This window comes from Propithecus coquereli, unplaced genomic scaffold, assembly GCF_000956105.1.
Source record: "Propithecus coquereli isolate 6110/MARCELLA unplaced genomic scaffold, Pcoq_1.0 Scaffold4, whole genome shotgun sequence".
Lineage (NCBI taxonomy): Eukaryota > Metazoa > Chordata > Mammalia > Primates > Indriidae > Propithecus > Propithecus coquereli.
In genome coordinates this window covers 4,001,806-4,025,500 of record NW_012149729.1, presented here as the reverse complement: position 1 = coordinate 4,025,500, position 23,695 = coordinate 4,001,806, and the positions used below count along the sequence as shown (strand labels likewise).

General features: G+C 40.1%; 1 protein-coding gene across 1 annotated transcript in view; it reads right to left on the bottom strand.

Annotated features, from left to right (window-relative positions):
* TSPAN12 (tetraspanin 12) overlaps window positions 1-13,190 on the bottom strand; it is a 60,283-nt gene extending 47,093 nt beyond the window's left edge. The window contains exons 1-3 of the mRNA XM_012652734.1: window positions 13,019-13,190; window positions 12,603-12,771; window positions 11,480-11,615 (exon numbers count right to left, since the gene is read on the bottom strand). Coding sequence (XP_012508188.1) covers window positions 11,480-11,545 — 66 coding nt within the window. The 5' untranslated portion in view covers window positions 11,546-11,615; window positions 12,603-12,771; window positions 13,019-13,190. The remainder of the gene's footprint in view (window positions 1-11,479; window positions 11,616-12,602; window positions 12,772-13,018) is intronic.
* Between the last annotated feature and the right edge of the window lie 10,505 nt (window positions 13,191-23,695).

Genomic DNA, 23,695 nt, shown 5'->3' with positions numbered 1-23,695 from the left:
GTATGATGGATTAAGTTTATTTTTTAAAGGGTCCTTATGTTCTAGACATATATACTGATGTAAGTATAAATGAAATATAATGATGACTGAGATACGGTTTAATAAATAATCTCAACCAGTGTGGGGTCAGGTGAGAAGTGGAAGAGGGAATATTGGTAATTATCGAAACTGGGTAATGAGTGATTGTAGATTAATTATACTGTGCTATTTTGGTATATGTTTTAAGTTTTTCATATTTCAAAAATTGAAAAAAAAAGCTAAAACATGTTTAGAATGAGTCTTTCTGGGAAGCTATTCTAAACGCTACATACTAACCCCTAAGTTCTGGAGGACTTTCCTAGTTTGATGGTAATCATTTCAAATTGTCCTTATACTGTATCTTCTTAAGCAAAATATAGTGAAATCCAACTTAACCTGATTTTTAATAGCTTCTAGCATCTTAAGGAACATCAATTGCCATTATGTGCTATATACAGCTTTAGCTTTAAATGCCGATATGATGAACATGTAGGATAGAAATGAATGAGTCTGTGCTGACTGAAGCAGTGGCCATGAAACATGCTTTCTGGGCAAAGGCTCCAAGATAAGCAGAACATGTGAGGCTCTACGGCCTCTTGAACAGTGAAGTACGGCTATCTGCTTGGAAAATCAGCTAGTGAATTCGCTCTTCCATCAGGCACTAAAAATATTTGCTCAACACCTACTACATGCCTTGTTCTAGCAAGAATCAGAGCCTCGTAATAAATAAGAGAAACAACATCCTGGCCTTTGTGGAGCCTCTTGGGAGGCACAGACAACAGGTATACACAGGAGATAATTATAGATTGTAAAAAGTGAGAAGTGAAGTAACCTGTTGAAGGTCTCACAGACCCCAAGTGGCAGAGTTGGGACTCAAATCCAGGCCTTTGGAGCTCCAGGCGTAGGCATTAACTGTTTCCGAAGTTTAGAAATGAGCAGAGGAGGGCAGTGGGTACTCTGTAGCAGTCAGGCTCAGTCTAAATGTCTGAGCTATATTCTTTGGTGAACAGGGGCTCAGTGGTTCTTAATTTGTAAACACAACTGTATTTCAACATAGTTAATTTTCTTTGTACATGGATACATTTTATTTCCCTCATTAAAATACACTTATTCTGAGATGGGCCCACAAGATTGCCATAGGACTCAATGGCCTAAGACAGGTTAAGAACCCTGAGACCACAGTTCAGAGGAGAATTAGGCTAGCTGTTATTATTCTCACTTCTGTTGGAAATGAACAGATTGTGAACCTCATAAAAGTTACCGAGTGGGTCAGCCACAGTGTATTATTCCTGTTTCTAGCTTCTGCCAACCTGATGCTTTAACATCTGTTCTGCATGCATATGCCGGACACGTGTCACTCTGGAGAACCTGATAATATACCTGCGTCACCTTGCCTTGGCTCCTACCTCCCTCGTTGCCCACTCCCTCCTCAGAAGGAGACACCTCCCAGGAATGCATTTTTCTAATATAAATCAACCAATCCAGAGTTGACACCCCCAAGCACCTCCCTTATCAGGCTCTCACACTCAGGGCCACTATACACATGCCACTAATCACCCACGGCCAATTACTCAAACGGACCAATCCTAAGCCTGCTTACACGGCCTCACTCATTCCTTCTCATAGAAACCACAGTAAAAGAATTGCCCACAGTTCCCATCTCTTCCTCTGCCTGGTGACCAACACTGGTGCTTCCCCTCTTGGTCCCCCATAGTGAGACATGTACTCCCTCTCTTGGGATCTGTGAGTACAATAAACTCTCTTTTCAAAAACCATCTCCTGATTTGATGCCTTAGCATACCTAATTAATAGCAGAGCCTATTAAAGCACGCAGTGGACCACGGGCTCCTTGACTGAATCTGTGGTTATGTGTTCTGCCTCTACTTGGCTATATGTGGGTCTTTAAATACCTTGTAAGTGTCACTCGGACAGAAAAGTCTATTAATACGATATTTCATTATCTCAAATTATTTTACAGTTATAAGGAACTCTCTCCTCTCTTTAACACTCCTCCAAGTAATGACTACTATTGGTTTCTCCATCCTCTAATTTCCTACAGGCTGTTTAGCCAAATTTTCAGTGTGATAGCTCTGAGTCAGGTGTCAATAAATTATCTGATTCTTCATTGTGTATAATCTATTACCAGTGATTGTCATTATACACAGTTCTTCCATTGTAACAAAAAATGTGTATTTCTTTTAAATGGTATGTTCCAAGACAAACTTCTTGAATGGTAGGATGTTTAAAAACCTGTACTTTGAAGTCCTTCTTCCATTCAAAAATAGGTATACCATGGTCACTTGCTCTTTGCCAGGGACTGTGCTATGTGCTAGAGATGCACTGATGATCAGTAACTGATACTATCTCTAGGGTGCAATTAACTAACAGAAGAGGGCATACATGTTAATCGACTCATCGGAGACGTAGATATGTAACTGTAAACTGTAACAAGTGCTGGGAAGAAACAGCATGGTGGCTGTGAGAATGCCTTTTGGACTGCTGACCTAGTCCACAGGGTCAAAGGACTTCTCTACAACAGCTAAGATCTGAATGATAATTACCAAGTTAATTAGGAAACGGAGGGTTGAAAAGAACATTAGGCTCAGAAAGAAGAGCAAAGGCCCCAGTGGGGAAGGAAGCATGATATGTTCAAGGGAAATTAGCACATGGAGAGAATGGAAAAGCAGGCAGGGGTCAGATCACATGGAGTCTTCGAAGCCATTTTGAGGTGTTTGGTCTTGACCACGACGACAATGGGAAGCCTCTGAATTCCAGTTAGGAATTCCAGCTTTCCCCCTTTTAGCTATATGACCTTGGGCATGGCGTTTAGTCTTCCCTAAGTCCCAGTTTTCTCACCTATAAAATGTTACAAAAATAAGTCCCACTTCATAGAGGATCTATATGATGAAAAAACAGAGTAAGACTCACATACGTTACCTATTATTATTGCAAGTCACTGTTGACCTAAGGGCTTTCTCTTAATCTTCCTCAGTCAGTTTAAAAGATTAGACTACCCTTAAATCAGTTCAGAAATGGAATCTTCAGACATTTCAAAGTCTACCGAATGAACAAGGGAGGAAGCTCTGTGATAAGCTACCAACTAGACTACTGTGGCCATTCTCAACTTTGACATCTCTGAAACTGAACTCACCTCCATTCCTCTCAAAACGTGCATGTCCTTCTCACGGATCCTCCTGCCTCAGCAAATGTTATAATCGATGCTTCAATCACATCAACTGGCAGCTTGGCAGGCAGCCTGAACCTCTCCCTCTTCCTGAGCCCCACAAATAAATAGTCTGAAGTCCTTCGGAGTGTTCCCGCAGGCGTCTGGTGAATTCCTCCCCTTTCCTGCCGCTTCTGGCTAGTTCAGACCCTCATCCTCTCTAGCCAGGAAACTATAATTCCTTTATGATGGCAGTCTCCAGCTCACAGAGTCCACCTCTAACATACCCTTGTTTTTCTGCTTATAGCTGCCCTTTACGGCTCCTCCCCGACTCCCATCTCCTAACCTCTTGAACAGGGCACATTAGGCCCTCTTCGGCTACCCTTAAACTATCTTTTCAACCCTGTTTCCTGCCAGCTCCCTCCCACACACAGGCTAGACAGGGGCAGCAACAAAAGTGCTTGCATGTCTCCACTGTGCAGGTCTCCCACGGCTTCTACATCTTCACTCACACAGTTCCCTCTGCCTATACTGTCGTCCTGCACCAGCCTTCTTTTACTCATGAGCTGAGCAATATCTCCTTCCCCCTCAAGCCCTGCTTAAACATCAGATAGCGTGTAAAGATTTTCTCCCAGCTCCCTCCTTACCCACAGACCTCCTTCCTCTAAATGTTCTTTGTACAGACCTCATGGAGCAGTTATCCTATTTTCCATCCATCTCACCCCAGTAGAGGGCACAGACCATTGCTTCTCTCCCCATCACACAGCAAAGTACCAGGTTCAGTCATAGGTCCCAATATATGTTAGGTGAATGAAGGAGAAAACAATTAGATTAAAGGGAGATGATTTCAACTTGCTAGATAAGCTATTGGAGATCTTTAACAAAATCAGAGATGTTTTAACAAGAACTAGGCTTTCTCTCACTGGAAGTTTTCTAGTAGGGAGATGCATGCTGAGTGACAAAGTCGAAGATTTATATATCAGGTTGGAAGTTGGCTAAGGTGTTCTCAAAAGTCCTTTAAACTATAAACTTTGCATTCTACTCTGTCATGCTGTTTTTTTCACAAGAGTGTTCCCAAGCATTGCACACTCACTGGGGTTGAGAAAACGATAACAGCAACAACAAATATAGTGCGTGCCTAGAGCAAGAAACTAAACTAAACTGAGACCAGGTCACCTCAACAATTAATCCTGATGTTATTAAACCTAGAACTGAGACTTATGTGAGCAATTCAGAACTCCTTACTAATAATGGTATTTTCTGCTAATTTTCCAAAATAATTATGAAAATAATTCAATTGTCACTTACAGTGGTTAAATTATTAGAAACATTGTAGTTATCATATGTAATTGGGCTTATAGGGCCTTACATTTTCACTAGTAGTGCAACATTTATCTGAAGCCCAAGAATGTATTTGGAAAATAACACAAGTATTACTTTATAGAAATATATTTAAGATATTACTTGGCAGGACATTTGCCACATTCTTTCTTGTAAAATGCTTAAAAAAATGCTAGCTCTTAACAAATATTTAGAAATATGAAATTTGTAGTGTTGGGGACATGGCCTGGTTTTGTTTGAATCTAATTATGTAAAAACAAGTCTTGAATCAAGTTCCCTTCTGAATCAGAACAGTATGTGTATTCACATTCCCTAAATTTATTATGAAATGTATACCTATAATTTCCACAAAATAGTAAGGTCACAGTCGAAAAGCAGGCTTTTAAATCCTCCAATTGTCTGCCATATATAACATATAGTCTCACATAAGATGACAGTCACACAAATAATTTCTGCTCAAAAGTGACAGCTGTCTAAAACCACCTACCTGAACTTTTTTTTAATGTCGACTCTGTTAGCAAAGAGCAGAATGCAAAAGAGAGATCTGGATCTTAGTTACAGTTTTGTCTCTTCAAAGAGAACTTGGACAAATAATTCAAACCTTCAGAACCTTTGTTTGCTCCTCTCAAAAATGGAGAAATTGGATTAGAAGCTTTCCTTCTTAAAAAAAAAAGGTATTTCAATTGTTATTTATTAAAATGTAAAGGTAAGATCAATTCTTGATTGTTTGGAGGCTGGCAGTGCAAGGTAAGTACAGCCTAGTCACACGTCTGTTTCATGTTGCCTGCTCCTCTCTGCCTTTTGTCAGTTGTGCCTTCCCAGCTTCCTTCTACCAGGGGTGGGCAGAAGAAAAGAGAGCAAACAGATGAGACTACTTGCTACTGCAGTGAAAAAACAGACAGCATAAATGATGGCTCAAATAAAGTCCGGAGATTACTCGTGGGTGTCATTTAAGCATGAACATCAATTAATTAAAGCTGAATAAATCAATAGCACCTTGAAACTGTTCTGACTGATAGCTTTTACAGATCATCATATTTCCATATAGACAGGGTGACCATGCAACCTGCTCTGACCAGGAGAGACCTACTTCAAGTCTCTGCTGTTCTGGCATAATTCTCAGTAGAGACATCCCTTCACTTCATTCTCCACATTGTCTTGGTTTTCATGATAAAGGACATGGTCACCCTATAGGCTTATAGGTAAAAGAAGCGTAAAATGCCTCATTCTGCATGACAGTTTCTGTGCAGTCCAAATGCAATAAACTCTTCTTCCCCAATGTCAGGATTATTCCCTGAGTGGAGTCGACGAGTGAGGAGCCTATTGCTCAGTCTACAGCAGGATGTGCTGCAAAGAATCTTCCACGTACTTCTCAAAAAAAGCATTCCTTAAGAAGCATACAGTGGGCCGGGCGCGGTGGCTCACGCCTGTAATCCTAGCGCTCTGGGAGACCGAGGCAGGTGGATGGCTGAAGGTCAGGAGTTCGAGACCAGCCTGAACAAGAGTGAGACCCCATCTCTACTAAAAAATAGAAAGAAATGATCTGGACAACTAAAAATATATATAGAGAGAAAAAATTAGCCGGGCATGGTGGGCAACAGACTGAGACTCTGTCTCAAAAAAAAAAAAGCATACAGTGGTTTAAGTCTTTGCTCAGCTGAGCTGCAATGTATAAAAAAGCATATCAGCTTTGCCCTGAGACTAAAGGAATTTTTCATGGTTAAAGTTTATTTTAAAAGACCACAAATATTTATTGAAGGGCTCTCCACTATTCCTCAGGAAGAGTTAAAGAAAACTTGAATGCCATTCATAGAATAAAATTGAGGGCATCCATTTAAATTGTAGTACTTTAATATGACTACGTCCTGTGAATACAAACTTCCACTTGCCAAGACTCTAACTCTTTAGGGTCTGCACGGGTCAAGCACCTACAGTTTACATAGATGGCCAGCGAAAAAGATACAGAACATTGAGCCTCCTGCTGTTTCATCTACTTCACATACATCCCAACTGCATGAACTAGATTTCCTGTCTACTTTTTTAGGCTTTCTTTTGTAAGTTTCTTTTCATATTTAATCAGGGGATTTCCTCTCTAGTGCCACTGTCTTCAGTAATAATTCGTGAAAAACAATGGCTATTATATGATGGTGAGAAATGGGAGTTAAAAACTACAGATGGGCTATATACCTTTAGGAAATGATAAATACATACATGTTTGATGTATGTGAAATGTTCACCAATTTCAGGAATTTTCAAAGAAAGCCATATTTATCCACATTTGTGATTCCAATCATCATCTAAGAACAGAGTTATATCATAAAGCTGCAGAAGCCATCTTTAAAATAAAACTTTCACGTCCTTAAATACTATGCCATTTATATAGTAAAAGTGTGACAAATCTGAAGTAAAAATAATTTATGCCCTCGATCCATCATAGAGAGAATGTGAATCGTGATCTCCAAAGAGTCTTGGGGCAGTTCACCTACCTGCATGGTCTCCTGTGTGCCCCTTCCCATTACAGACCCACAAACACTCATGGCAAACCTAGAAGGCCCAATTCCCTCTGCCAATCCCAGTACAAAGGTACCAGAATCCTGCTTCTATGGAAAGCGGAAGAGACACTCAACACATGGCAAATCAAAGTGACTGGACCCCTAGCAAGAAAAAGAATGCAGAGCATTGGTGATCTTCAATGTGCTGTGGAGTGTTTCTTCTTAGACACTATGCCTCACACTTAAAAAAAAAAAAAACAACTCAACATACACTTCTTTACTTAAAAAAAATTCTCAGTTTGATTTTCAGCTCCCAGAACAATAAAAGATATTGTATGAGTTCTCAGTGTTTTTCTGATTACGATTTATTTTTCTCTTTCTTAAAATCTCAATGGAGAGAGAAGGGGAGAGAGTAGCAACACAGTAAAAATAGATAAAAATAAGTCTATTTAAAATGTCGATTGAAGAGCAAAAGGCTACAGCTTTTGACCCCATGGGTAATGAGGGCAGGTTTCTCAATTTTGCAAACTAGAGGGAAGAACAATCTCCCTCTCCATAGTCAGGACATGAAAGTCTGGTTTAACAAGTGGGGCTCATATGCCACACTGGTTTGTTCTACCTCTAATTCCAATAAAGAACTAATAGCCAGTATTAAAGCCTTGCTCCTCAGGGTGTGGCACTTAGATCAGCAGCAGCAGCATCACAGAGGAGCTTGTTAGAAATGCAGACTCTCAGCAGGGTGTGGATGGCTCAAGACTGTAATCCTAGCACTCTGGGAGGCTGAGGTGCAAGGATCTCTTGAGGTCAGAAGTTCAAGACCAGCCTGAACAAGAGTGAGACCCTATCTCTACAAGAAATAGAAAAAAAATTAACCAGGTATGGTGGTATGTGCCTGTAGTCCCAGTTACTTGGGAGGCTGAGGCAGGAGGATCACCTGAGCCTAGGACTTTGAGGCTGCAGTGAGCTATGACGATGCCACTGCACTCTAGCCCAGGTGACAGAACGAGACACTTTCTTAAAAAAAAAGAAAGAAAAGAAAAAAAGGAAATGCAGACTCTTGAGCATAACTCAAGGCATAGTAAATCTGAATCTCCATTTTAACAAGATGCCCAGGTGGTTCACATGCACAAATGTGAGGTTTCAGAAGTACTGTTAGGGAGAACTTGGAATGAGCAGGTGGACAGCTAATCCCTTCCTAGTGAGGATGTTTACTTCACTTCTCTACTGCAAATAAATTCACACTAGTTCCAGCAGTAAAACTACTGCACTTGAATAAAAAACAAAATAGGACTTGCAATTCCTGTTCTGCTACTTACTAGCAAGTTACTGAACTTCTCTGAGTATGTTTTTTTTAACTAAAAAAAAAATAATAATAATAAAAGGAATAAGAAAGAAAACTATTTTCCAGGGCTCTTAGGAGAATTTGATGAGGGTAATGTTAAGGATGCCCAGGAATGTGCCCAGAACAAGGCTTCCAACTTGTAAATAAAATGTAGGATCTGCAAACACTGCTTTAACATTAAAAAAAAAATACTAGCTTGCCCAAAGTTAGCATATGATACATTTTACATAAATCTAACAAAAATCCAAACAGATATTTTTAACTGGTTAAAATAATCTTAAAGTTTATATGGAAAAAGAAATCTTAACCAAGACGAGAAATGCAGATGCTTAAAAAAATAATATAAAAGAACATATAAAATTCTATAGAAAATTATATTTAAAAGAACATATAAAAATTTATTTATTTTATAGCAACAGATAATATAAATGAAATCAACACTCAAAACAGTAGGGCAAACCTAGATGATAAACATGAAATAGTTGATGAATATGAAAAATAAAGTGATACATATGAAATATGTATAAAATGATGCTCATGGTTACTGGTAGTGGGGGAGGTACAAAACAAAGTAACAGTGAGATTAATATTTTAAACTTTTCAGATAAGCAAAAATTAAAAAGTGCCATAATGTCAGCAAGATGGCAACAAATATTTTTGTACACATAATAGAATACATTGGTGCTTTTATTTCTAGGGCACAGATTCCCAGGACAAGATTGCTGGGTCAAAAGAATTGTAGTAGTGGTAGCAGTAGTAGCAGTATTACTGCTAACAATAACTACTACTAGCATGAGTACTACAGAGATAATAGCAATCCACCTCTTGGTAATCTACTAGAACCAATCATTATTATAGTAGTTGTAGTAATAACAACTGCAAGCACTACTACTGCATAGATAGACTTACTATGTGCCACTGTTCTAAGTGCTTTGTATATATTAACCCTAATTCTTCTCAAAAGAACTCTAAAATATAGGAACTATCATTCCTATTTTACAGACCAAGAAACTGAGACATTAAATGTTCCTGGCAAACATAGTAAGAACTACATGTTAGCTATTTTGTATGCTAGCTAGATATGTTAGCTATTTTTTGTTTTTGTTGTTGATATCACATATTTTTTGACATAGCAATCCCATTCCTATGACTTTAACCCAAATGAAAAAATAATTTAACAACAAAAAAAAATCATGAATGTCCATGTATATTAAAGGATATACATATATGTAAACAGGAATGAGTAAATCTGTGTTTTAATTTGTTTCATACAAATTAAAACGCAGAGGGATGTATACGAGGTGGTTAACCTGGATTGCTTCGTTGGAGAGAAAATGACATTGGGAGAAGAAGAGGGCTGGTTAAAGAGAGAAGCAATCCAAATAAATCAGAACACACACACACAATTAGAAAGTTACAAAGTTGAAGTGCAGGATAACAACAAAGAAATAACATTTTACATTCTCTGGTGACACAAAGAGCCCTGAAGGAGTTTAAGGAATAGGTATTTTTAAGTAAATTTCATTTTTAAGAAGAGCAATACTTTGTTAAATGATTTGGATTTTTTTTTTTACCTCACACAATACAAATTATTAAGAAATTTTCCATACTTTTATTCTTCTCTATTGAGCAACAAAAATATCTCAGTAATTCCAAGATTCAAAACTCAGCAAGGGTAAAGTTAAAAGCACTGTCTAGGGGCAGGAAAGCTGAGTTCTGTTCCTGGCACCGCCACCATTGGACTATTTGACCTTTGGCAAGTCACTTAACCTGTGCTTAATTTCCTCACTTACAAAGGAAGGAAGTTCAACTAGGCCATCTTTAAAGCTCCTTTTAGTAGTAGAATGTGATGATTCTACAATCAAAAAGCATAATACAGAAAAGTGAAAAACTAGTAAATACGAGTGATAATTTCTGTATGTTTTTAAGAAACAGTTCAAAACCTTGATACCTGATAGCTAAGCAGGGAATTTAATGATCTACTTTAAAACGTACCTTTTAAGAATTAAAAACCGTAATAAGATCAACTAGTGATTTTGTATTTCCAAATAGTGAATTTAACTACTCCATGCTTTAATTTTCAAAAAAAAAAAAAAAAGCTACCATTTTAGATATCTTTCAGATTACTCACTGAAGTAAAGTTTAATTTGTCCCTTAAAATGGTGACATCCATAAGTAGCAGTTCAACCAAACTGTCATCCTCTAGAGACCACAGGTAATAGCCCTACGAAAAAAGGTCTGGTCAATGCCAGCCAGTCAGCCAAATAAATGAATTGCACATTAAAATTTCTAACAGCAAACTTTGAATAAAATTATTACAAGAACACAAAAAAATTTTTAAATTTGCTTAAGCATGACAACCTCATGAAGCAATATTCAGTTTTAACTTTTATATTTTCCTAAGTTTTATAAATAATAATGTGATTATTTAATAACACTTTATGAAAATTTATGCCTGGGCATAAAGCATAAAAAATCACTAACTCATAAAGCATAAAGATTTCCATGAGCCTGTTAAATTTTATATATTTTAATTCCTTAAATGGTTGTGAGATTTTCCAAAAAATACACAAAATTCCTTAAACTTTGCCAATTTAGAAATAGTTACATGAAAACCACCTTTCAGACTGTATGGCATCCCCTAGTAAAATCTACCCAGTTTTTTGAAAGGCTATTTGGGTATTATTCTCACAAAAAAAAAAAAACATATTAAGACTTGCCCCAACCAGATTTTATAGTCTAGGGTGACACAGAGAAACAATTTACGGCCTGCACAGTTATCTAAAATTCCTGCAAATAACAGGTTCCCTAACTAGTATGTCATAATTTTCTTATCTATGAGTGCAAGCACGTGCATTTATTTATATCCCTAGATTAACTTCAAGTCTAATTTTACTGCCACTAGTATCCAGGGGTGGATTTCTTTTTTCTAATTACAAATGGAACTTGAGCTAGATCAAAGGCATTTTAACAAGGTCAAATTTTACTTCTCTAAAAAACAGAGGTTGTTATCCCATGTAATTAATTAATGCTTAGCCATGCCTTTTGGCGCATTATCTGGTGGCCGCAAAAAACGGAGCCAGCCGTTTCCACCTGTTGGTGCAATGGAATTGCTTGACTTACCCAAAAAAGCAGATTGAGAGCATAGAGCAGGCAGCGCAGACACTTTACGGAATCTTCTCTTGCCATTGTGAGCCTGGGAAGGGAGAAGCCCCATCCTTTCACCACATCCTACCCTCAAGGGCAAAACGGCAGCGATCTGCAGGAGGCAGAGAGAACAGGGGACTGCTCACCACCGCGCTGCCCACCGCCCGCCCATCCCTCCTCCTCCAGCCCTTAGCCGGGTGCAGAGAGAGGGTCCCGAAAACTAGTTCATTCCAGACATCACTTCATCAAAACTCATTTGTTAAAGTCATAATAGTAACTAACGCATTTGTTAAAGCCATAATAGTAACTAAACTCCCAAAAGTTCCAAATCGGCTTCAGATAACACCTGCTGGGAAAAGAAAAGATTGACTCTCCGGATGAATGAATGCGCACAGTAAACTCCCATTCTCAGGGGACACGCGGCGGTGCCCTCTGCATTCTGATGAGACGCTCTTGAAAACCTCCCTCAATCCACGCCCCTCCTCGGGGACAGCTCTGCTCAGAACTGTCTTGAAGGTTAAAAAGCACAGTGGCCCCCCGGAGACGTCACAGGCGCCACCAGGGAGTCCGAGGGTGCGAATATCCTTCTCGATAGGATAGGACAGTTCCTGGGCTCCCCAACTCCGCATCCTGCCTACCCCATCCCGCAGCTCGGGTGTGAACGCAGGGGACTGGAGGGGGCGCCGCGCGGAGCTGGGATTCCGCCCGGCGATGAGGGTTTCTTTGGGAGAACGTGAGAAATGATGCTTTCGGCCCCAGAATGATGGATTAGCCTGGGGCGGGGGGCAGAGAGGGAGCGCCAGGGAATTAGGGCCGGTGCAGCTGTGCAGACGCCGGGTTAGTCATTCATAGTCCCCCTCCCCCGGCCCGGGCCGCTGCCGCGACCCCGCGCTCCGAGCCGCCCGCAGAGCACAAAGCGAGCGCGGTCACCAGCCCGGACACCGCGTCCGCGCGCCCCCGGCAGGGCGCGGGGGGAAGCGCCGGCGGCCGGGAGCTCCAGAGCCAGCCTTTAAGTAGTTTAGCACACAGCGCCCAAGGCAGCCGCCGGCGGGCTGGCGGGACAGCAGGCAGGAAAGAAGAGAGACGAGCGGCCACTCACCGTCGGCTCCGGGCTGCGTGTCCCACTCCCGCCGGGGGACAGTCGGGGACGCACGGCGGGGGCTCATCGGGGCAGGGACGCGCTTTCCGAAGAGCAGAAGGGCTGCATTGGCTCAAGCTGGAGACGCTTCTTTCTCTTCCTCTCCCCCCACCGCCGCCGTCGCCGCCTCCTGGGAAAAAAAAAAAAAAAAAAAAAAGAGTCCTGGGCAGCAGTTGCTGGAAAGTCTCCGCTAAGCCACCTCCCAACGCCGCTGTCCCTCCCAAGTCCTCGCCAAGTCCGGACGAGGCAGCGGCGGCAGCCAGGGCCAGCTGCACAAACTCTCAGCGCATGCTCGAGCCGCTGGCTGCCCGGGTTGGGTCCTAGTGGGTGTTTCTTGTCCCCCTCGCTCGGCGTGGGTCCCCAAAGGGACGGCTCACCTCTACAAGACGCGGTCCCGAAAGAGATAAAGCCTAGGAACTCTGGAGAAGTCCGCGCAGTGAACCCCTTTAAAATGGTGGTGTCGGAGGAATGGAGGCTGGGTTATAACCATAGGGAAACAGGCTTTTATTATATGAAAATATTTGTGTTTGAGAAGGGGGGTGAAGGGGTGGCCCAGCCCAATTCCTGCAATGAGAAACTAGTTTTCACAACCTTTATGGAGCCACCTCCTGCGATTTGTCATTAACATGGTGCCCTATGATCCTTCTTACTGCTTTGTTGCCCTCCCTAATTTTAAAAAAACAGTTCTTTTCCCACTTTCATGCTGCACTAACAGCATTTACGGAAACATCAGAGTAATCGTGTCCAGTCTGACATCCAGGGTGGGAAGAAGGAAGATTTTTTAACTCTTAAAAAAGTAACCCAAACTTTCCAAAATTTCTCCCAATAAAATTGTTTTGAGTTTTAACTGGGTGATTTATTTTGAAATATGTACACAGTAGTGAGTCTTTGGAAAACTGCATTATCTAAAAGTAGAAATTTGCGAAATATTAAAGTAACCAGAGGAGACCATTCATCCAAAAGTATCTTCCTTTTTATAAGGAAGAAGTTTCACACTTTAAAAAAACACTGGATCATATTCTCCACATAACATTTTAATGTTTTATGCCTCTCAGTACTGTATATTTCTATAATTACTTTTGTGCACACTGTATGGCAAATAAAACTTTACCAACAAATCTGAATTACCTGAAATACAAGCAACATCTTTGAGAAAACCTCCAATAATTGGAGTCCTCCTTAAATTTCCTTGCAGGAAAAAAGAAACTTGGGGTCCTGTGTCTATCATTGCCTGTCTAGGGTCAGTTGCTGCGTGATCAGAGGGACAGTGAGACAGGCAGTCTCATTTGGGAAGAAGTAAAGTCAAAACCAAAAGACAACATGAGTGTCCTGAGTTAGGCTAGGAAAATTCTTGCTAAGCAAGTCACTAAGCAGTATGTAAGACAGGAACTCAAAAGAGCATAAATTTAGAAGTATAGCCATCCACACAAAGTACCAAGAAAAAGTCTAGGCATCCATTAGATGACTCTGACTCTGATAACAAAGCAGCTTCTAGAATCATGGAGAGGATCAAAGAAACCTACTTTAGCCTCTGTCAGTTTCTGCTCAAATTAGGGTATATGCCTTTTCTAAGCAGAGGACTGCTGAAACAACCAGCCACACGAATACCCTTAGTGCCACACATTCCTCTGAAAGATATAAACATCCCCACATTGAGGGGAGCCTATGACTGCCATTAAAACTGAGAAAAAGGCTGGGCACAGTGGGATGGCTCACACCTATAATCCCCATGCTTTGGGAGGCCGAGGGGGCAGGATAGCTTGAAGCCAGGACTTCAAGACCAGCCTGAGCAATATAGTGAGACCCTCTCTCTGCAAAAAAAAAAAAAAAATAGAAAAATTAGCCAGACTACAGATGCGGGCCTGTAGTCCCAGCTATTCAGTAGGCTAAGGTGGGAGGGTCACTTGAGCCCAGGAGTAAAATCAAAAACAAAAACAAACTGAGAAAAAGAGTGCCAACAATTCACATGTCTCAGAGAAAAGATCCTCTTCTATTTCTAGAAGGTGGTTAAGTGCCTTTTCCTTAATTCATAAACTTTTGGAGGTCAGCTGCCCTAGAATAATACAATTTTATAGGAAGGTGCTTTAGAAGTATGTATGTCCTCCATCTTCCTGGTAAATAAGGAATGTGGAACCAGGAGAAGTTAAAGGAATTGTTCAACATTACCTTTAAAGTCCAATTCCAAACTAAAATCTAGATTCATGACACTCTAACTAGTATGCTAGTTTAGTGGTTCTCAAAATTGCTGTACATTAGACTCACTTGGAAAGGTTTGGAAAAAATCCTAATGCTCTGGCGTACCCCACACCACTTAAATCAGAATCTCTGCAGGTGTGGCCTAGGCATACAGATTTTTCAAAGCTCCCAAGGTAATTCTCGTCTGCAGCAAAGTTTGAAAACCACTGCAACTAGGACTTTACAGCTGCCTAAAAACTAGCAAAAGAGTCTCTTTAGAATTAGTTGGATCAAATCTCTCTCTTGTGAGTTGATAAATTGGGATTAATATCCCCAGTTTACAAGTTAAGGAGAAAACAGAGCTGTAGTTACTGCTCTATTATTCCTGATAAATGATCATCAGAGACTGTGAATCAATATTTCAGTACAGGAGACGTCACCATGTTTGAGGCATTGCAGTACTGGGTAGTTGTGATTGTTTAACTTGATCTTACCTCCTTTAGCTTCTACCCCTCAACCTTAGTTCTGCCCTTTGGAGTCTGTAGCATGAGCAAGAGCCTTTCTCCCATGTGACAGCCCTTCAGCTACTTGAGGGCAGCTGCTCCTCCCTCCCTCTCCAATTCTTCTCTTCCCCAGGATTCCAGAAGTACAGTAAGACTTGACATCGCAGCTGTCATTCTGCAGGCTCTATATTTTATCTGCGAGAACTTCTTTTTTGAGCACAAAAGGAGAATAGAAAAATCACAATATGCACATACAAATTTGAATGTGGAATAACTCATTAAGGAGACTGTATGGTCCATTCGTTGCCCATGAGGCAGGAACCCAATTCTGTGGCCATGTGTGCTTCATTATGTATCATTGCGTCTGGGGCACCTACTGTGCCTCACGCTGAAGATACTAAGACAAGTCCTCACTCTCCAAGAAAAGGCAAAACTGTTTTTTCCTGTTTATGTAATAATAATAATATCAATAACAATAAGATAAATATTTTCAAGCAGTTGCATATGTGTCAGTCCTTGATTCAGCAGTAAAACTCAGGAAGGTGATAGAAGTTCCTCACTCCATAAGGCACCTCATTTCTCCATATCGTATTCCACTCATTCTGTTCAAGTCGTGGAGAAGGAAAGAGCAGCATAGATGTTTGGTTAGATGGATGAGCTTGTATTGCTTCTTAGTATAAGACCATTACGAGTACACCTAAGCCAGTTCTTCCCAATTAATTCAAGGAAAACACCTCATATGTTTTGAATAAGCTATATGTGCCTGACATGATAGGCACTTCTCAAAATGTATCTTATTAATTTCTCTTCCTCATAACCACACGGTGACATACTGACACTGTTGATTTCTATCAAGGCTGCACAGGTAGTGGTTACAGAAGCTGAGTTTCCCACTGAGATCTGTCTGACTCTTTGCACTGTTGATCTGCATCACAATAAAATTGGGGATTCATTGACAAGCCTCAAGAAGAAAAATATTCTAGGCCTTTCTTATGAGTTCTTGGGAATATGAAGCTGAATTTCAGATATGTCCACTCAAACTATGATTGGTAAAGCTACCTTCACCTTTCACTTCTGAAAGAGTGTACCCAATAGGACCCGAGCAAAACCTTCTGTTACTGAATTAAGTAGACTGCTCTCTACTGCAAGCTTAGGGTTGCCAGATAAAATACAAGATGCCTCATTAGATTTGAATTTCAGATAAACAACAAATAATTTTTGGTATAAGCATGTCCCAAATGTTACATGGAATAAATATTGTGTTGGACATACATATACTATAAAATTATTCAATGTCTGCCTGAAATTCAAGTGTAACTGCACATCCTACATTTTTATTTGCTAAATCTGGCCACCCTATGCAAACTAACAAATGTAACTCAGTGTCGCAAAGTAAGTAAATGTACTGTTTTGCATCTCTCCTGACATATACAATGTGTTACCATATTGTCCTTGGCTACCTACTCTCATGGTCAAAAGATTGCTGTGCAAACCCAGGCATCTCGTTCAGTTACCACTACTTCTAGAGCAGGAAGAAACCACTTCCTCCTATGGGTCTCTCTTAGGATCACGTAAATCTCTCGCAGGAGTTTTGAAGCAGGTTATTCCTTTTGATTCATTGGCTAAAACCCTGTCACATACTCACATATGAAGCAATTATTGGCATGAAATACAGTTCTATCATGACTGGTTTTAAATCAGTCAGCATGCATTCCCTGTGCCTGGGGCAAGCCTTCTCTAACACACATGGCCAAACAGAGGAAGGTAGATAACTGAACACAGATTTTTGTTTGTACTCGGGGGTAAAGAAAGGAATGGATGCCACTATCCTCTCTCCTGTTCACTTGTAAAGCAACCCTGCGGTCAGCTAGCCATTTATGTGGCACTATTTAGCAAAGGTTCTTAGCAAACATTCTGAAGCAAGAACCCTACTGGCAATAGCAGAGAGCCGGAAGAAAACTCAGATCATATCATTTCGATCACATGCCGTAAGCTTACTTTCCATACCCTCATTCTCATTTATACACCACACTATTGATTAAAGAATTGCCCAAATCAGCACCCTCATATAAACTCCTAGAACATTTTCCACTTAAAGTTTATCCAAACCTGGCCTCCACACAAAGTTCAGGAATTTGGACTCATTTTACCCACAGACATTGGTATAAATAACTCAGTAGTATTCAATAAATATTTATTGAATTGTTACTATAAACTGAGAACTGTGCTAGGAAACACCAAAAGTTCTACCATAATTTTTTTTTTAGAACAACAAAAGAATGTTAGTTTATTTTCTTTGTAAAAAGTCATCTGTATTTTGACTCTCAAAAAATTTATAATTTCATCAGCATACTTCCTCTTCACAAAGCAAAACTTACAGTTCTTAAGAATATTTTCCTTTTGTGAGAAGTTTTCATTTTTGTAGTTCTTTGAAACAAACTGCAAAGGAAAGGAAGGAGTACTGATCTATTTACAAAGAGCTGCCAAATTCTCCTTTTCTTAGAAAGATCCTTAAGAATTATTCTGTTATACCACTACATCAGCTTCTTGTCATGTCCACAGCACAACTAGAAAATGATACCCAAATAGTTGCTATTAATATTAGACATTTGTCTTCATTTGCTGCTCTTCCAATTTTCTTGCTGTTTTAAAACTTTCAGATTACTTCAACACTGCACTAAATAAACATTTATTTATTTACACTAGATAAAATCTTGTATTTTAAAAATTATTTTCTGTTGGCTAATACAAACTCATATGCCCCCATCCTACCATGTATTATAAACCAACCATTTTATGGAACAAAAACAATCATGATTTTGTGATTTGAATTTAGCCTTTATGAAAGTTTTATGATTGAAATTTAGACTTTCTATTTCTACGTTATTATTTGTGTGTATGTGTACTACAGCCGTAACCATGTATGGCAAACTGGAGACATTGTGAATTCTCATTTCAAATGTCATGATATGAGTGCATAAATGATTGCCTGATGAATAAGAAAAAAAGCTAGTCTCCTTGCTTTCTTTTAGTGATGATGCTGCATTTTTTTTCACTGCAAAAGAAGGAATTTAATATCATTTATAATAATTGCCATTATGTTCTATTATTTTTGTATGGTCAGTTTTCTTTCTTTGAAAGCAACATTAAGTGATTATTACTCACAGGAGTAAGGGGAGATATATCATGTCAGGGACATAAGACATCCATAGATAACTCATACAGTTAGTTTTAATAACTTACAAGCATTTCTATTACCTTTCTTGGCTTTATCAGTAATATTATTCACTGTTACTGACTAGAGAAAAGACTGGAGATGTAATATGTTTGATTTAGGAAACTTATACATTTTAATATTTTCCAAAATGACTGATAGAATTTAAACTTTGTGTTTTTTTGTTGTGAGTTTTATATTGATGCTGTTTTACGAGTCACTGTCTCCTTAGCCCTGGGTCACTGAGGAGAACCTTTCCAACTCCGTCGACGTGGAGAGGAGCTGGTTCTCACTTTGAAGGAGGAGGACTAAAGAGTGGCAGAGGCCAGCTTGGGGTGCAAGGCTGACCACATGTTGACTTGGCGAACTCGGTCTCAACAGCCCTTCCTCAGATCAGACATAAAAACTGAGAATATAGAAGATGAAAACTTGTGTGACTTAAATCTTCTCTCCTTCTCGATCTTTTCCTCCTTTTATTGTCACCAGCTTGCACATGCACAAATGACATTATAAATCATTTCCCCTTTCCCCTTCTCTCTACAACCTTCATTCTGTTCAGGTCAGTGTTCCCAGCTATCCCATGAACTTATCCCGTTTGTTACACATCCAGGCTTTCACAAACGTGCTTCACTCAGTTATGGGAAGGAGTATGGACAGCCAGAACCTAAAAACTAGACCAATCAATTAGGGTGTGACTGGAACTTGAGTGAAGACCCATCAAAAGGCAGTGTAAATGCAGGCAGTCAAGCGGAACCAAGTATGAGGGGAATGTGTTGGCAGGCGCTAGGTGGAGATCTCGGCAGGAAGACAGATGGCAGCGACAGACAGGCCCAGCAAATGGCAACAGAACTTAGTGGCACAGGAGTCAGGCAGCAGAAACACATGAAAAGTATCACACAGGCAAGGAAAGACTCTCCTCCACGTCAAGGTGACTTAGCCACTCTGCCAAGGCCCAGCCGGCAAGGCTAATCCAGAGAGATGAGCTCTGACCTCTAGAAAAAGCAAGATTCAAAAACAAGAAACAAAGTCCCAGAGAAATTCCTTTAGACCTTAGTTTTAGGAGTCATAGTTTTAAGATTTAAAAAGGTTGTGGGTCCAGATTGAGGAAAATCTTAAAGGCTTTGCAGTTTATTCAGAGGCAGTGACAGCCACTGAAGCATTTTGATATAAGCAGAAGAGTAATGTAACAAACAACAGCAGGAGTTTGAAGTCAGACCTGGATTGAAATGCTGGCTTTACTGCTGTTAGTAATGGGAAAATGAGCAAATGATCTCACCTCCATAGCCTCAGCTTCCTTATCTGTATACCTACCACCTATTGTCACGAGTACCATGTAATATGTAATTATAAGCCTAAATTTAGCTGGGATCACACTATCCTCTGAGGTTTCAACGGAATAGGCTGAGCCTCTTTCCCACAAGCAGTGGGTAAAAATGTTTTCCCCCTGACATCCCTCTGGGAACTCTAGGGACAAGGAAAGAAGGAGGGAACACTTCTTCTAGAGCTCTGAATCCGTTTATGGATCATCTTGCAACCTATGCATGCTATTCTTTTCTCTGAAGTGTGAAATCCTTCAAGAAAAAATTTCTTCCCTCTCAAAACACAGCCAGCGCAAGCCTATGTTCATAGCAGCCTTTGACTGAAGTCTCAAAGACTCTGAAGGAATTTCTGTAGCAGCACCCCATACAACTCAAAATCAAATATTAGAAATCCTATGGTCCTACTTAATTTTTTCCAATTACCTTTCCCTGCAGTTCCCATGTTGACTGGTCTCTCCTCTGACCTCTCTCACCACTTACAACCCAACTCCATGTCCCTTGTAAGTTCTCACACAGACGACATAGTTATCTTTTTTGTTTCATAGTCTCCTTTCAGCCTGTGTCCTAGAGGTCTCAGCTTTCACACAATTCTCTCCCTCTGAGAAATTCTGGCATGTTTCAAAAAAAAAAAACTTAGCAAACACTTTTATAGTGTTTATTATAAGCCAGAAACTATTCTAAGTGCTATACGAGTATTGATTTAATCCTCAAAACAACCGATATTGCATATGAAAAAACTAAGACAGGTCACATAGTAAAGGTCAGAGCCAAGATTCCATACTGGATAGTTTGATTCCAGAGTCCAGATAGCTGATAGCACCCAACAAAATGCCTAGAAATAAATGGTTGTATGATTGTTAGGAAGATGACTCTGATAGTATGTAGGTTATGCTGAAGACAGGGAGACAAGTAGAGAGACAATTATTTGGCAATATTTAACAAAGAATAGTCTGTGGAGCACTAATTTTTTGAGCATTCTATGGGAAAATGCATTTAGGAAGTGCTAACTATTGTATTTCCCTCCTGGGACATTTGAAAACTCTGTACCATATTGGAAGTTCTGAGAACCCCCATAGGAAAGAAATTTCTTTTATTTTGTATAACCCAGAACTTCCTGAATATATTTGATCAAGTAATCTGTATGTATCTGTGTGTGTGTGTATGTGTGTGTGTGTGTGTATGAGAGAGAGAGAAAGAGAGAGAGAGAGAATCTTAATATTGAATGTACCTCATACTCAATTGGACATATTTTGAGAAATATCAATTTCTATGGGGAAATACCAAGCCATTTAAAAAACTCAGCAATTAAGTAGATGTGAAGCACAAAGGTATAAAAACACAAGGGAAACATAAGGAACTTAAATTTGACCACAGCACTGAAGTATCCTCCTCATGTCTACGGTACCCTATTCCAAGGGCCCAGGGTATTCATTTGGAGTATACAAGGAACATTATCAAAGCCTGTATAATGCATGTCTACTTTGATCCACTATCCTCATTTCTATATTCCATTACAAACTTGAAGAGAACAGGCACTCTACAACAGTTGTGCATTTGTTCTGAAGCACTTTTACAACCAGCTCTTCAAGTTCTGATATTGTTCAAATTGTGGTTTCCCTGTCTCTGTCTTTGTTATTTGTCTTTCTTTTCATTTCTTTTCGTTTTTGGACTTGACACTGGGCCATTTCCCTAACAACAACCTATTCCTCTCTTCAGTCATTGTGTTTATTGATTCTTTCATCTTTCCCAGTTTGGGCCACGTCAGGACTCAGTAGAGCTTTATTCTAGTCCTCAGGGGTGCCTTGCCAGACTTACCTTTGAAGCTCATGCGACACACACACAGAGCAAAGCTGTACACCCAGAAAATAATACTCTGTTTTCAAGAGTATAATAGAAGGTTATAGAATGAGATTTTAACTAAGAGAAAAATATACCTAGCAAACATTACATCTACTTTGGCAAGGCTAAAGATCTCATAAAAGCTTCATCTTCACTGGGCTTAAAAGTAGTTTCACAAATATCGGACGCTGTAAAAATGGAATTAGGAAGGCAAGAGGATCTCTGAGGATGTCTATAGTCAAATTGCTGCTTTTCCCCAAAAGATTCCTCCTTTAAAAAAGTAACCTCCTGGCTGGGCACGGTGGCTTACGCCTGTAATCCTAGCACTCTGGGAGGCCAAGGCCGGTGGATAGCTCAAGGTCAGGAGTCCGAGACCAGCCTGAGCAAGAGCGAGACCCCGTCTCTACTAAAAATAGAAAATAAATTAATCGGCCAACTAAAAATATATAGAAAAAATTAGCCGGGCATGGTGGCGCATGCCTGTAGTCCCAGCTACTCGGGAGGCTGAGGCAGAAGGATCGCTTGAGCCGAGGAGTGTGAGGTTGCTGTGAGCTAGGCGGACGCCATGGCACTCACTCTAGCCCAGGCAAAAGAGTGAGATTCTGTCTCAAAAAAAAAAAAAAAAAAATACATGAGTGGATTAATAAACTGTGGTATATGTATACCATGGAGTACTATTCAGCTTTAAGAAACAATGGTGATATAGCACCTCTTATATACTCCTGGAAAGTGCTGGAACACATTCTACTAAGCAAGGCATCCCAAGAATGGAAAAACAAGCACCACATGTACTCACCATCAAATTGGTATTAGCTGATCAACATTTAAGTGCACATATGAGAAAAACATGTATTAGATGTTGGGCAGGGGGAGGGGGAGGGGGAGGAGGGGATGGGTATATGCACAAACAATGAGTGCGATGTGTACCTCTGGGGGAATGGACACACTTGAAGCCCGGACTTGGAGGGGAGGGAGGGTAAGGGCATCATACGTAACCTAATCATCTGTATCCCCATAACATGCTGAAATAAAAAAAAAAAGCAGTGGAGATACAGCCTATACTGTATGCAAGTGGTTTGCAGGAGAGAACCTGGGCTTCAGACAGCTGGGAGGAGTCATTCTGGGGTCAGACCGAATATCAAACACTGACCTCAGAAAATATACCTTCAAAAGAGCCATGTTTTGATTGGATTAGTTTCTAGAGCAATGTATTCCTGGGCACTGTTGAAAACAACACAACAATCAGCAGGTAATTTTTTTTAAAGAGATAGAGTCTCACTACACTGTCCCAGCTGGATTGTGGTGGCTATTCACAAGTTCGATCATAGGACACTAGAGCCTCCACTCCTGGCCACAAGTGATCCTCCCACCTCAGCCTCCTGAGTAGCTGAGACTACAGGCGCACACTACCATGCCCAGCTAATTAGTGGAGGTTTCCTGTGGTCAGGAAAAGAATACAAGAGAGCTCTACTATTAGGACCATTGTCATACCAGGGTGACTGTGAGCAAAACCAAAGCTGTGCTTCCCATAGGAGCAACTTCAGAGGCTTAACAGTGTAGAGAGAAATAAATCTCATTAAAATAATCCAGCCAGTCATCACAAAAATAAACAAATAACAATAAAAATCGCCACGGCGGGGAAAGACCAGTATCCAGAGTTGCTACAATATATTATCTAAAATGTCCAGTCTCCACTAAAAAATTACAAGATCTGATAAGAAAGAGTGACTCATACACTGGAAAATAACAAAACAAAACAGACAACGGAAACTGCCTGTCACAGTGACCTGATGTTGGCTTGAACGGAAAAATGTCTCAATGTAGTCATTATAAATATATTCACAGAACAAAGGGAAGCATGATTAAAGAAGTAAGGGGAGGCGAGATGACAATGCCATACCAAATAGGGAATATCTACAAAGACATTAAAAATGACAAAAAAGAAAAAAATGGAAATTCTGCAGTGAATAAAGTACAATACATGAAATTTTTAAAATTTACTAG